This window comes from Mustela nivalis, assembly GCF_964662115.1.
Source record: "Mustela nivalis genome assembly, chromosome: 7".
NCBI classification, from domain to species: Eukaryota; Metazoa; Chordata; class Mammalia; order Carnivora; family Mustelidae; genus Mustela; species Mustela nivalis.
In genome coordinates, this window is record NC_139026.1 from 57,952,659 (window position 1) to 57,967,259 (window position 14,601).

The 14,601-nt window shown below is 38.6% G+C and overlaps 1 protein-coding gene across 1 annotated transcript in view; it reads left to right on the top strand.

Moving 5' to 3' along the window:
* DERA (deoxyribose-phosphate aldolase) overlaps nucleotides 1–14,601 on the top strand; it is a 114,972-nt gene that overhangs the window by 60,546 nt on the left and 39,825 nt on the right. The window contains exon 6 of the mRNA XM_082742397.1: nucleotides 8,242–8,370. Within this exon, the coding sequence (XP_082598523.1) occupies nucleotides 8,242–8,370 (129 nt within the window). The remainder of the gene's footprint in view (nucleotides 1–8,241; nucleotides 8,371–14,601) is intronic.

Consider the following 14,601-nt stretch of genomic DNA (forward strand, 5'->3'; position numbering starts at 1 on the left):
GATTGATAATCTCAAAAGCCCTTTTGTAAGAAAAATATCTAGATGCTTAATAAATTACAGCAGCATATGTGAAATGTGTCTTTTTAACATTTTGAATAATTTTAAACTTATAGAAAAGTTGCAAAAATCATGTATACAACAGTTTACTCTTCACTGAGATTCCATAGTTACAAATTCTGCCCCATTTACTGTTTGCCTTTTCATTGTCTCTTTGTGTGTATGTATATATGTGTGTGTGTGTGTGTGCACGTGCATATATATAAAATTATGAACATGTAATTGTTTTAATTGTTTGAGATTAAGTTGCTGGCCTGTCAATCCATTAGTCATAAACATTTCAGTGTGTATTTTCTAAAAACAAGAACAATTGTACCAAGCCACAGTACACCATCAAAATCAGGAAATTAACATTGATACCATACTACCATTAAATCCACAGACTTTGTTCATTTTCCAGATTGTCTCAGTAATGTTCTTTATTAGTTTTAGGATCAGTTGTTACATGTCTCTGTAGTCTTCTTCAATCTGAAACAGTCCTCAATCTTTCCTTTATTTTGAAGAGTAGGTGCCTATTATTTTGTAAAATATGCTCCATTTGGGTTTGTTTGGTGTTTTTCTCATTATTAGATTTAAGTTATATATTTTGGGGAGAAATACCACAGAAATATTTCTCAGTTTTCCCCAGTGCATTATTTTAGGAGTTAGAAGATGTTGACTTTTCCCATTATGGATGACGTTAATTTTTAAATAGCTAAAGTGCTGTCTGGGAAGTTTCTTCATTGTAAAATCAGTATTCTGTGTTTTAAGAAGTAATTAATACAGTATATGAATGAAGGTATCTCAAAGACTATGTTAATATCCTGTTCCTCATCTAGCTTTTATTCAGTAGTTTTAGCATTCATTTGTAATTCTTCTGTTATTACTCTGATAGTTGTCAAATAGTGATTTTTCTAATTCTGTCATTTCTTCTATACTTTTTAGTTAGCATTACCTTCTCCTCCCCCACTTTCTTCCTCTCTGTAAGAACTCCTGGAGTTCTTTTTTACTCAGCTGGTTATAATCTATTGCTATCATTATTATTTTGATACTCAGATTATTCTGGATTTGGCTAGTGGGAGCTGCTTCAGATGGCTGTTCTGCCCTTCTGACTTATTTGTAGTATTTCATTCATTGAGAACTTCCTTGAATTCTTATCAAAGATACTTCAGGCTTACCTTTAACTTTTTCTGCCCGAGCTCTGGAATCAGCCATTTTCCCATGGGGCTCTGCTTCCTTTTATTGAAGACTGGTATTTAGAAACCAAGATCTGGGCACTCAGTGTGCTCATTGCTGCAAGGCTGCGGTTTCTCGACCTTCTTCTCCGTGGATAGATCTAGGAAACAGATGAATGTTTACATATATACGATGAACACAATATAAACACACATGCATTTATATCTGTTTGTCTGTCTGTCTTCCTGTCATCTATCTATATCAGAAACTATGAATTTAAGCTGATATCATCTGGTTATTCTTGCCCTTTCTCTTTCTATATTTCCCTCTTGCTTGTCACAAGAAATCTTTTTTTTTTTATTTCACTTGTATGTGGAATTTTTTTTTCCCACAAGAAATCTTTTCCCCATTATCCTCAATATACTTATTTATTTGATCAGTTGTCTTGTATGTAACAGTCTCTTGACCAGACAGCCTGTCTCCCTGGTCTAGTACTGTGCACTCAAGCTGGTTGAGCTTACAAGTCCTCCAGAACTCCCAGAACTGATGAGGATATCACCCCCTAACCCTAATCTGGCAGCACGTGCATCCGGAGTTTCCCATGGTCCCCGTGACATGCCATTTCCAAGTTTACGTCCCCCTTCATGGCAGTGTGCACCTGGGAGTATTTCAGCTTCCCCACCTCTCTTTGGCTAAGAGGTCCCAAGAAGTAGAGCTCCAAATTGTCTTTCTAAACCAATAACAAGAAGCTGTTTGGACTTAATTGTACCAGTGTAATTTTTGTAACCAATCAAAGTTTACCTTCATTTTTATAACTGCTTCTTATTAAAGGTGGATCCAAGAGAAAAAGTGAATTGATTACCTTCATTTTCATTTAAGTAATTACTTTTACATTTATCCCCTGGATTTGAGATGTCTTTGAGATCCAAAACTAAAGGTCTCCTATCCAATCTTGAGTAGAAAAATGATGCTTGAGTAGAAAGTTCAGTAACTTTCCCAAGTGACACACAACTGATTATTGGTCAAACAAGTGCAGAAAGTCCTGATTCAGACAAGTGTACTTCACTACAACAAATGTGCTCTTCTCATCCCATCCAGAAGGCTCATAGAACAATTCATAGATTTTCTTTTTTAGTTTATTGAATCATACAAAATTAAGTTATTTTATATTTCTGAATTATTCTGGAACATTTCAATTTCCTCTGCTTTATTTTCCCTGAAAGAATGAAAATCAGGTGCTAGGGTTGTGATGCTTGTCTGTGATGTTAGTAATTTGAACTCAATGGGAGTTGACATCCCTTTAGGTTCCAGGTTTCGATTATACTATTATACTACTATACTAAGTTCTTCAGTTTATTTTCTTGAGAATGTATTTTAACAAAATACATGTGTGTGCCTGCCTGCATGTATGTTTGTGGTGGGATAGAGAGAGAAGAGTGTGAGGAAATTTTAGGCAAGTCATTCATCTCTCTACATTTCACTTTTTGCATATAAAATATGGAGGTAAGTGCCAGCCACCCCACAGGGATATTTAACTGAGGCATAGAAAACACTGAGCATTTTTGAAGGAAGATGCTTTGAAGACTTAGGGGGTTTCTCATTCTTTTCAATAGCTGCTCCTTATGAAGAGTTTTTTGGAAAGAGGATCTGTTGAACCTGTTAATTCCACTGTAATTTCCTTCACATGTGTATTCCGGTAGCAATTATATAAATCCACATCCTGCTGCTGTCCTTTCCTGCAGATGTGGAGGAAAATCCATCCATTTGTTTTTCTATTGTTTTGCTCATCTGTATCAGAAGGAAAGTGACAGTTGAGTACGTTAGAGGACATTATGATCTGAGATTGTCTAGGTTACGTTTCAGCCATCAGGTCACTTGGATTTGCATATGTCATCTATTACTGTGATGTCAAGGTGCTTAAAACTACCTGGACACTAATAATGCTTATTTGTGGCTTTCATGATTTGTGCTGGAGTGAAGTGGTCTATTTTCCTTACATGTTAAATTTGTAAATTCTAATGCTTGCATGAGTATTAAGACAGTGCTTGTTCTGTTTTGTTTTTCAAAGTTACTTTTGCATTTCTGGAAGTATATAAGGAAAAGTTTGGAAATCTAGTATTGAAGGATTAATACCTACTGACAGCCTTGTTCTATTCTAGCCATATATATTATTGTATCTAATTATCACAAAAATATGTGAGTAAACTGAGGCTTTCTAAGTGATCAGGCTTAGGAAAATTGAATGATTCCTATAAATTTGCTTAACTAGCAAATAGCAAAGCTCTTATCCCAGAAATCTGGGAGCATGGCCTCCAAGTTAAGAATGTTTTTGAGGGGGATGCCTGGGTGGCTCAGTTGGTTAAGCAGTTGCCTTCGGCTCAGGTCATGATCCCAGCGTCCTGGGATCGAGTCCCACATCGGGCTCCTTGCTCCACGGGGAGCCTGCTTCTCCCTCTGACTCTGCTTTCCACTCTGTCTGCCTGTGCTTGCTCTCGCTCGCTCTCTCTGTGACAAATAAATAAGTAAAATCTTTAAAAAAAATTTAAAAATTAAAAAAAAAAGAATGTTTTTGAGGGGTGCCTGGGTGGCTCAGTGGGTTAGGCCTCTGCCTTCGGCTCGGGTCGTGGTCTCAGGGTCCTGGGATCGAGCCCTGCATCGGGCTCTCTGCACGGCGATGAGCCTGCTTCCCCCTCTCTGCCTGCCTCTCTGCTAACTTGTGATCTCTGTCAAATAAATGAATGAAATCTTTAAAAAAAAAAAAAAAAGTTTTTGATGTAGTAAACATTTTCCCCCAGCCTGCTTTCTAGGCCCCAAAGAGGTTGTGTTTATGTTCTTCAAGAAATGTAAGTCACAGTATCCCTTGTTTTTGTAAGTCCCTCTCTGTTGGAACCTAATAAGCACTCAGCAGTAATGACCACCAAGGCCAGCAGCAGGAAAACTAGTAGTTGACATTCCTTGAGCATTAACCTATGTACCAGAAACTGTCCTTAGCACTTTATACATATAGTCCTACTTAATGCTTCAAATAACTCCTTGAGGTGTGTATACCTCTATCATCCCCATTTTACTGAAAAGGTGACAGAGACAAAGTTTAAGAGTTAATTGTCCAGATCAAACAACAAATGAGTTTTGGCACTGCGGTATGAATCCAGGTAGTGGGGCACCCATACTATTGTCCCACACTGTAGCAGACTTCTCAGTAAATATTTTTTATATAAAATTCTGAGTTGGTAACTAATGAAACCAATTCAGATTAAGTTAAATGGAAAAGGCATCTGCTTGGAGGACATAGAATATAGCTCACTGAGTCAGTAAGAAGCCTGGACATATATACGGTGGAATATTATGCAGCCATCAGAAAGGATGACTACCCAACTTTGGCATAGGACTGGAGGGGATTATGCTGAGTGAAATAAGTCAAGCAGAGAAAGTCAATTATCATACAGTTTCACTTAGTTGTGGAGTATAAGGATTAACATGGAGGACATTAGGAGAAGAAAAGGAAAAGTGAAGGGAGGGAAGTCGGAGGGTGAGACAACCCGTGAGAGACTACGGACTCCAGGAATCAGACTGAGGGTTTTAGAGGGAGGCGTTGGGGGGGTGAGTGAGCCTGGTGCTGGGTATTAAGAAGGGTATGTATTGCATGGAGCACTGGGTGTGGTGCATAAACAATGAATCTTGGAACACTGAAAAAAAAAAAAAAAAAAAGAAGTCTGGAGAACCAAGCTTGGCAAACCAGCAGGACCATGAAAAATTGGGAAGCGGAGAATACAGCCAGATGTGCCATGGGGAGAGGGTTTTGGGGCCACTTCTGGTGCTGCCACTGCTGGCGGGTGGCCCTGGGTCATGAGGCTCTTGGATGTGCTGCCATTGGTGATGCTTAAGTAGTAACACTAAGGAACATCCTGCCTACATTGTCACCTTTGCATTGCTTGGGAAGATCCAGAGGCCCAAGTAGAAGCATTTGCTTGATGGAGCCCAGGTCACAATATATGAAGGACAGGTTTGGTATGCTCTTTGAATGAATTGCTCTAGCATATTCTAGGCAGAATAGTAACAGAAAAAAAAAAAATGACCAACTTTCCAGTGTGGAACCCAAAAGATTAAAGTACTTGCTCAGAAAAGCTGGAGCCTATTATGTGGTGAAATAGGTCAGAAAAATGATTTAAGGAGTTGGCAGTTAGAGAATGAGAAGGCATTGGGTTACGTATTCATTTAAATCCAGTTATGCTGAGTGGCCAGTTTGGATCATGGATTATAGAGCATCACTTCCAGGGGGCTGATGATTGAGTCATAAAATACATCTCTCTTTCTTTTCTTCTTTCTTTCTTTCTTTTGTGGGGGGGCGGTTATTTTCATGGTAGGGGAAAAAATTGGCTGGATATCAAAGGTAATACTCTTTAGAAAAAGGCTGGTAATTCCATTCATAAATGTGGTCGGGATCACTGTTTTAAGAATTTTATACAGATCAGGCTTCATCTCAACAAATGTTGTAATAAAATATTGTCGAGCCTTGTATGATGACACCCTGGTTGTAAGTGCTAATCCATAGAAGAAGGTTTTGGTACCATATAAGAAGTTGGGTCGGGGGGCTGTGTAGGGAGAGAGTGGTGAGGTTACGGACATTGGGGAAGGTATTTGCTATGGTGAGTGCTGTGAAGTGTGTAAACCTGGCAATTCACAGACCTGTGCCCCTGGGGCTAATAATACATTATATGTTAATAAAAAAATAAAAAATTATAAAATAAATAAAAGTCTACCCAAAATTTCCAAAAAAAAAAAGGAAGAAGAAGAAGAAGAAGAAGTTGGGTCAGGCCATGAATAAGATTTGGCTTTTATTACACTTACTTGAAACTCACTTTACTAGAATTCTGAGCTTAAGTATCATGGTTAACTTTCTGAGCTCTTACAATCAGCCAGACAATGTGTAGTATTTTGTATGTATCTTCTCTTTTAATTATCATAATAACCCTACAAAGTAAGTATTATTAATGACACTTCAAGGAGGGGACTGAGGCTGAGAGACTAACTTGCCCAAGGTTGTGCGGGAAGGGTCGGAGCTGTGTTTTAAATCCGCATTTGTCTGACGCTCGAGCCTGCTTTTGATGGCAACGCTGTTCTGTGCAAGAAAAATCATTAATTAAGTCGCGAGTTAACTCTGAGTTAGCATTCTCGAATTTTCAGATCAAGAGATTTCCTTGTCACTGGTTCTTAGCAAACAACTTTCTGTTTTTAGATTCAGTAACTTGAGAAATGTCATTCCATCCAAGATTCGTTCCCTGAGTTAAAAGAATATAAATTGCTATTGCCACTTAGTCTTTGCTTTCCCACACATGTTGTCGTCCTGGATATATGAATGAGATGACTTCTCACGATTTTTGGAGGACGCGCAGGGTGAGGTAGGTAGTGTAGGATCTCAGATCATCTCTAATGTTCCAAACCACTGATTATTAGGGATTTGTGAAACTACTCGGTCCTTTCTTGAAAAACTTGCTGTGGGTGCTAGCTCATGTCAGTGACAAACACTAAAATTTACCAAGCATCCTGTAAGAGAATATTCGCTTTTATTTGTATTTTCACTTTGAGCTGCAAGTTACGTTCAGGTTTTCCAGGATTGGGAAGCTGGGTTTTCTTCACCTTGTTACAGTTTTCATGGTTTTGACTGCATTTGCTGACTTGTATCTAATTTTTAGTCTTTTACATGTACTTTAGGAAGCCTGTGAATTTAGGACGTCTCATGTCTGCATTGAAAACTGCTTACCCTAACCTTGATCCTTATTATGAATGTTTCTTTCCTGCTTGGTTTTGTTCATATGCTTATATCCTACAAAATATACGTGTATGCGGAGGAGCAAAAAAGCCCCATAGTCCTGTTAATGTGGTAATAGCCCAAGTTCAAGGAGTAAGAGCAGCTGGCCTGATTCAGGGTCAAAGCCAAAATCACTGGTATCATGACAGAAGACTGTGTTATGTAATTTTTCAAAAATCTCATACTCATAGGAATTTTGTTTACTAAAAGTCTATCAACTTTGTTTGAATATGAAATGTTTTCCCCCTTGATTCTTTTGTTGTTGTTCAATGTAGGTTTGTTGTTTTTTGTTTTTTTTTTTGTATATGTGTATTTTTTTTAAATGACCAAAGTTTTTTTTTTTTTTAAAGATTGTATTTATTTATTTGACACAGAAATCATAAGTAGGCAGAGAGGCAGGCAGAGGGAGAGGGGGGAAGCAGGCTCCCTGCTGAGCAGAGAGCCCGATGTGGGGCTCCATCCCAGACCTGAGCCTAAGGCAGAGGTTTGACCCACTGAGCCACCTAGGTGACCCTGTTTATGTGTATTTTTAACCAAGCTGCTTTCAGGGTGCTGTGTAGAGCCCTCAAAAACCAGATTTGCCACTGGGTTCAGGGGTTAATAGAGTCAAGACTGCACCTGTGAGTCTCTTTCCAACTGGCTTTGTGCACGTATATCCAGCATACCAGGCTGGGCTCAATGCTTTCTCATCAGATATTTAGAGACATGCCCTGACAGATCGTGGGGAAGGTGGTTATATCTTTATTGTCATTAGCAGAGCTCTCAGGATGGGCCTGCTTTATCATCTCACAAGAGAACTTTCTATGTGTGAATGGAAGAACTAATAAGGACCTGAGGATTTTTTTTTCTTTAGTTTGCAAAATGGTATACCCCCATATATGGTAGATAAATATCTTTTTTCTTGTAAGTAACCAACATATGGGAGAGGTAGAAATTATTTGTCATTTGCATGTCATTATAATGATATTTAAAAAGCTGCGTGGCTCTGGACCTTGGGCAGGGGCGTGGAAAGTTCCACGGTAGCTAACCAAGCACTTTTTGTAACAGGATGCGAATGGCAGCAGAACGCTTTAGGCGATATTAAATTGGGGTGATTTTTAGAAAGTGACAAATGTTTTATGTTTCCTAAATCCGAGATGGGTTCTACTAGCTGCACATGGCTGCCAAGTTATGTTATCACTTGCCTGCTTTGTAACTGCTTCAATTATTTCCTCCCCCAGCCCTGTATGATGAGATCCGTCAGTTTCGCAAGGCCTGTGGGGAGGCTCATCTGAAAACCATCTTAGCAACAGGAGAACTTGGATCTCTTACTAACGTCTATAAAGCCAGTATGATAGCAATGATGGCAGGTAAGTGTTTATATTCACATGACGATAGCTATGGAATTGATATTTTTTCGGAGAAATAAAGTAAGTTAAAAGATTTGGCTATTAGTGAAAACGGGCTAACCACTTGGAAATTTGGTTGGGAGGACTCAGCTATTTTGTGAATACACTGCAGTGTGCATTGGTCACAAACTTGGCTTCCTCGCACTTTTTTGGTGGCATTTCCTCGCTGCACTATCCTTGTAAGGCAGTAGATGGCTCTCTTGTTAGCAAATTGCCTCCTTCTTCTTCTTTGATTATTCATTCATCAACATATGTTAGACAGGAATTTCTTTAACTCTGACTTATTCCTCTCTGTGAATTTAAGTGTTTGATTTTCCTCAGAGATGTGCATCTGTACTGGCTCAGGCAGCCTGTGCTTTTGTTGGTGTTAATTTTTCTTTTTAAAGGTAGCGCCGTATCGTTGTTTTTTATACTTTCAAAAGCAGGTTGACTTCCTCTTCATCTCCTTGAACAGCAGACCTGTCCGTTCAGACATCCAAGCCTGAAACCTGGGGGTCAGGCTGGATTCCTTCCTTTCCTCACCTTCCTGTAAACCAGTGAACGAGTCTGGAGAATTCTGCCTCGTACTGTCTCCAACGCATCTCTCCGTCCTGCGTGCAGCCGTCTCCGGCCACTGCTGTGCCCCACACGGACCACTGTCTCCTCGCTACTCCCCCCGTCTCCACTTTTGTCCCCTTCCAGTCTGCTTCCCACACTTTTGCCAGAATGGTCCCTTAAAAATACGAATTGGGTTTTGGTCCTGCTTGTTTAAAATCCTTTGGTGGCTTACACTGCCTCCAGACCCAGTCGGAAACAAGGGAACATACCTGTGCATCTGTCCACTTGAGCTGATATCTGCCAGCAGGGCACTTCAGAAGCAGGAGGGCTTTATGTAATCTTGCCACCAAATGATTCTTTTAAAACATAAGAAAATGTGAAGGTATAGGGCCTATGAAGAGAGAGGTGATGGGAGGAACGGCCTTCTCTTCAGCAAGATGTGAGGGAAATATAATTATTTCCATGAACAAGAAACAAAACATACACACAAAGTCTTCACCAGAAGCTGCGCTCTCCACCCCCTAGACCCCCCATACTCCCATCACTGTCAGAGAGTCAGGGTCACCCTACTGTCAGAGAGTGGTCACCCTGCCCACTCAAAATATATATATATATATCCCTCAGTGGCTTCCCTTCATTGTCAAGGTAAAATGTAAATTCCTTCAGCCTGATTTTAAGAAAAGGTCCTTCTTTTTTTTTTTAAGATTTTATTTATTTATCAGAGAGAGAGGGGGAGAGAGCGAGCACAGGCAGACAGAATGGCAGGCAGAGGCAGAAGCAGGCTCCCTGCTGAGCAAGGAGCCTGATGCGGGACTCGATCCCAGGACGCCGGGATCATGACCTGAGCCGAAGGCAGTTGCTCAACCAACTGAGCCACCCAGGCGTCCCAGAAAAGGTCCTTCTTAACACCCTGCCTGTGTCTCCCCATTTTCCTTTCACTCCTTATGCTCCAGTTCTATGGAATTCCCCGTAGTTCTCTTCAGAAGGCACCATCTGGACCTTTCATGGCTTGCTACACGCTGCGCCCCTGCCTGGCATACCTTTTGCCTGAGTAATCCCTTCACCTCTTTGACTCCAGCACAGGTGTCCCTTCTTTCAAGACCATTTCCCCAATACTGCTTCCCCCCTCACCACTTGGTTCCGTATCTCTTCTGTGTGCCCCCACAGCATTCTGTTGCAACCTCTTCCAGGTGACGTAGCACACCATTATGTGATCAAGTATTGAATTTTGAGATGCCTTACTAGTGGCTCCATACATGCGTGAAGATAGAGGACTTCTCAGGTCTTCAGTCTGGGCCTCTAGTGTAGTCCTGCCTCTAGACTTTTAGTGTACATGCTGCTGAAGCGAGCACGCCCCCCTCTAGATTTTTAGACTCGTATACTTTTTGAGTATTGTCAGACCGAGCGTCAGTCCCTGGAGCTTTGCTGAAAATCAGCCTGCTAGGCACTCACGGAGCTATTGCTCTGCTCATTGCTCCTGCATCCAGATGATCTCTGCTCTGGTTGTCTCGTTTCAAGCATAATCTCTGAAAATCTAAGGATAAGGAAGAATGGAACATGTTAAACAGCAGGTCATCTGTTGGCATTTCAAAGTCCCGTAATAACAGAAGCCTTGCTGTAGCTCTTATGAGCCTGGGCGAAGCCCCTTGGTGTCCTAAGTACCCAGGTAATTCCCTTCTCATGCTCCTCTCTGGGACAAGGGATTGTTAGCCTAGAGTGCTGTGATCCAGGTCACAGTGAAAGTATATTCATTCTGAGAGGTCAGCCAACCCTATCGTCTTCTCTGCACCTACTGCTCATCATAGGAACGTGGTATTAAGTCATCATGCCAAGAAGCCCCTGTTCTGTCCTCCACCCCATCCATCCGCAGAAGAAAAATGTGAGTAGGAACATGCTCTCCCCATCTCTTCTATCTGCTTATATCCTTGTCCATGCTTATCTCTTGCTGCATTTCTTCACTTAAGCAGTGTCTGTTGAATACTTGCTCTCTGGGTAATAAAACTTGTATTTGTGGTGTGCTTTCCCAGATTCTTTAAAATAATATTCCTTAATCTTCACATCAACCCTGTGGTTGACGAAGAAACTTAAAAGGTGACTTTTGTAAGGCCTCAAAGCTAATAGATCGCATAGAGTCATTATTTGAACCCAGGCCTTCTGGCTCCAGAGTTATTTATTGCTTTCTCAGCTGTAACACCACTGTCTCCCAGGGCACTGTGCTTGACCTTATAATGAGTTAAAGGCATACACAGTCTGTGCAAGGTATAATAAGTGAAAGCATCCAGCATACTTCCTGACGCATAGTTTCTGGTTCCTATTCTCTTAAGAATGTATATAATAGGAATGAGGTACGTTTTGAAGAATTGTTTTAAAATTTTGAACTAAATTTACACTTATATAAGTTACAGCTCTACTTTGGCATTTTTATTGATTTTATTCCTTAAAAATCAACTTCATTGAGGTAAATTTATACACATTGAGGTGTTAAGTGTCCAATGTGATGACTTTTTACAATGTGTATTTTCCATCATCCCATGAAATATCCTTTGTGCCCCTTTGCTTTCAGTTCTACTCCTTTTACTTCTGCCCCAGCTGCAATCAGTGCTCTGATTTTATCACCATAGATTGGCTTTGCCAGTTTTTAAGTTATACAGTTGGAACTCTTTTGTGTTTGTTTTCCCTCTACCTACAATATAATAGCTGTGAGATCTATCCATGTTGTTCTATGTATAAGGAGTTTGCTTAGGGGTATTCTATTGTACAAATATACTGAGTTGCCAAACTTCCTTATAAAAAGTTTATAATATTCTGATGTCTATAGGGTCTGTAGTTATACCTCCTTTTTTTTTTTTACTTCTGATGTTGTCATTTTTGTTTTCTTTCCTGTTGTTATTTATCTTCTTTCTTTCTTTCTTTCTTTCTTTCTTTCTTTCTTTCTTTCTTTCTGTGGAAAAGAGTTTTGTTAGAAGTCTGCCAATTTTATTAATCTTTTCAAAGAGCCAATTTTTTGCTTGGTTGGTTTTTCATTGTCATTGAGTTAAAAAATACTTTCAATTTCCCTTGTAATATCTCTTGATGTTTAGAATGTTATTAGACTATTATTTAGAATAAGCCTTTACACTGGAGCACCTAAATACATAAAGCAAATATTAATCGACATAAAGAGAAATCAACAGAATGTTTAATTTCCAAGTATTCTGTGCTTCTTGGATATCTTATTGCTATTGACTTATAATTTAAAATTCTTTTAAGCTCAGGGAATATCCACTGTAAGAATTTTTTGTCTTTTGAAATTAAAGAGATTTATAGCCCATTTTTATGCTGTCTTTAAGTATATACTTCAGGGGCACTTGAAAAGAATGTCATGTTAGGGCGCCTGGGTGGCTCAGGTGGTTAAGTGACTACCTTCGGCTTGGGTCATGATCCTGGAGTCCCGGGATTGAGTCCCACATCAGGCCCCCTGCTTGGCAGGGAGTCTGCTTCTCCCTCTGACCCTCCCCCTTCTCATACTCTCTCTCTCTCAAAGAAGTAAATAAAATCTTAAAAAGAAAAAAAAAAAGAACGTCATGTTAGTATTTGACATCTTAGTCTGTCATGTAAGATATTAGTGGTAGTATTCTGCGAATATCAAGTAGGTCAAGTTGGTTGATCATATTTTTTAGATCCGGTTTTGTTTTGTTTTTGGTCTACTTGTTCTATTTATTACCAAATATTATTATCTATTTATTTATTTGTTAAAGTCTCCAAATATGATTTGTCTTCTTATCCCTTTAGTTTTGTCAGTTTTTTCTAAATGTATTTTGGAGCTTTGATATTTAAGTATGTATACTTGGCATATCTTTTTTCCATCCTTTTTATGAATATATATATATATATATATATATATATACATATATATACACACACACACACATATATATATATATATATGCAGTCTATAACCCATCTCTGTTTATATATTTAAAGCTATCTCTTATAGGCTTTTTTTAAATCAAATTGTGAGAATCTGTACTTTTTAATTAGAATGTTTTGTTCATTTTCATTTCACACAATTTTTGATATGATAGAAGTTAAGTCTGTCATCTTGCAGTTAGTTCCCTATTTGTTCTGATCCATTTTTTGCTCAGTTTTTTTCCTGATACCCTTTGGGTTCATTAAATATTTGAGAGCACTTTATTTTGTTTTTTTTTGTCCATTGACTTTTTATCTTCAAGAAGTTTGTGAATTATAATATGCATCTTTAGCTTACCACGATTTACATAGATTTCATATTATTCATGTGTCATGAAAGTAAAAACTGTAACAGTTGGCGTTTACGCCTTTCTTAGTCCTTTGAATTATTTTACTGTTTTTCTTCCACCTATTTATAAACTCCTTAATATGAAGTGATTTTTGTTTTAACAATCATTTGTCTTTTAAAGAAATTGAAAGAAAACTAAGCAAAACTAGTCTTCTGTATTTTCTCACATGTACATCATTTCCTTCTTTATTCCTTCTTGTAAGTCTGCTGGTGACTAATTTTCTTAGATTTTGTTCATCTGAAAATGTCTTCATTTTACACTCACGTACGTTTCAAGTATTGTTTGCTGCATATGGTGTTCTAGATTATACTTTTATTCTTCTTTCAGTACTTTAAACATGTTATTCCATTTCTTGGAATTCTGCTTGTTCTTGTTTTCCTATAAGTAATGTTTCATCTTACTCTGGCTGTGGTAAATCAATATTTCTCTTTATCTTTGTTTTTCACTAATTTGACCATGATATGCCGAACCATGGTTTTCTTTGTATTTATTCTGCTTTTAGTTTGCTAAGCTTCTTGGATTTGTAGGTTGGTGTTTTCCAGTTTGGGACATTTTATAACTATTTTTTCAGATATATTTTCTACCCCATTTTTATCTGTTCTTTCTAGAATTCCAAGTACATGAGTGTTAGATATTGTCCCACAGGTTACTGAGGTCCTGTTTATTTTTTTATTTTTATTTTTTTAAAAGATTTGTTGATTTGAGAGAGAGAGAGAGAGCGTGAGTGCAAGGAGCAGAGGGAGAGGGAGAGAGAATGTCAAGCAGACTTCTCCCTGAGTGCTGACTCTGACACCAGGCTTGATCTCACGACCTGAGTTGAAACCAAGGGTCTGATGCTCAACCGACTGCACTACCCAGGCATCCTCTGTTCATTTTAATTTTAATCTCTTTTCCTCTCTCTGTTCTTCTGTTTGGTTAATTTACATGGATCTTCAAGTTCTTTGACCCTTATTTTCCATCTCAAATTTGCTCTTAAGTCCATCTATTGAAATTTATGCCATTATACATTTTTAGTTTTAGAATTTTCATTTGATTCTTTTTTATGGTTCTTTTATTTCTCTGCTGATGTTCAACATTTTTCACTCATTGAGCTCATATTTTCTTATAATTCTTTCAACATGTTTATTGTAGTTGATTAAAAGTCTTTATCTGCTCATTTATATATCTGGATTACCTCAGGGTCTGTCTCTTGAGCTGCCAGTTTTCAAGTGCCTGAACACAGTTGCCTTTTATATTTTGTTCTGCTGTATGATTGTTTGTAGTAGGAGGGTAAATCTGGTGCATTTATTCTGTTGTGTCTTTGTGGCTTTTGTTTTCTTATTAATTTAGCATGAAAATCTGAAAAGGAAAGGTGTTT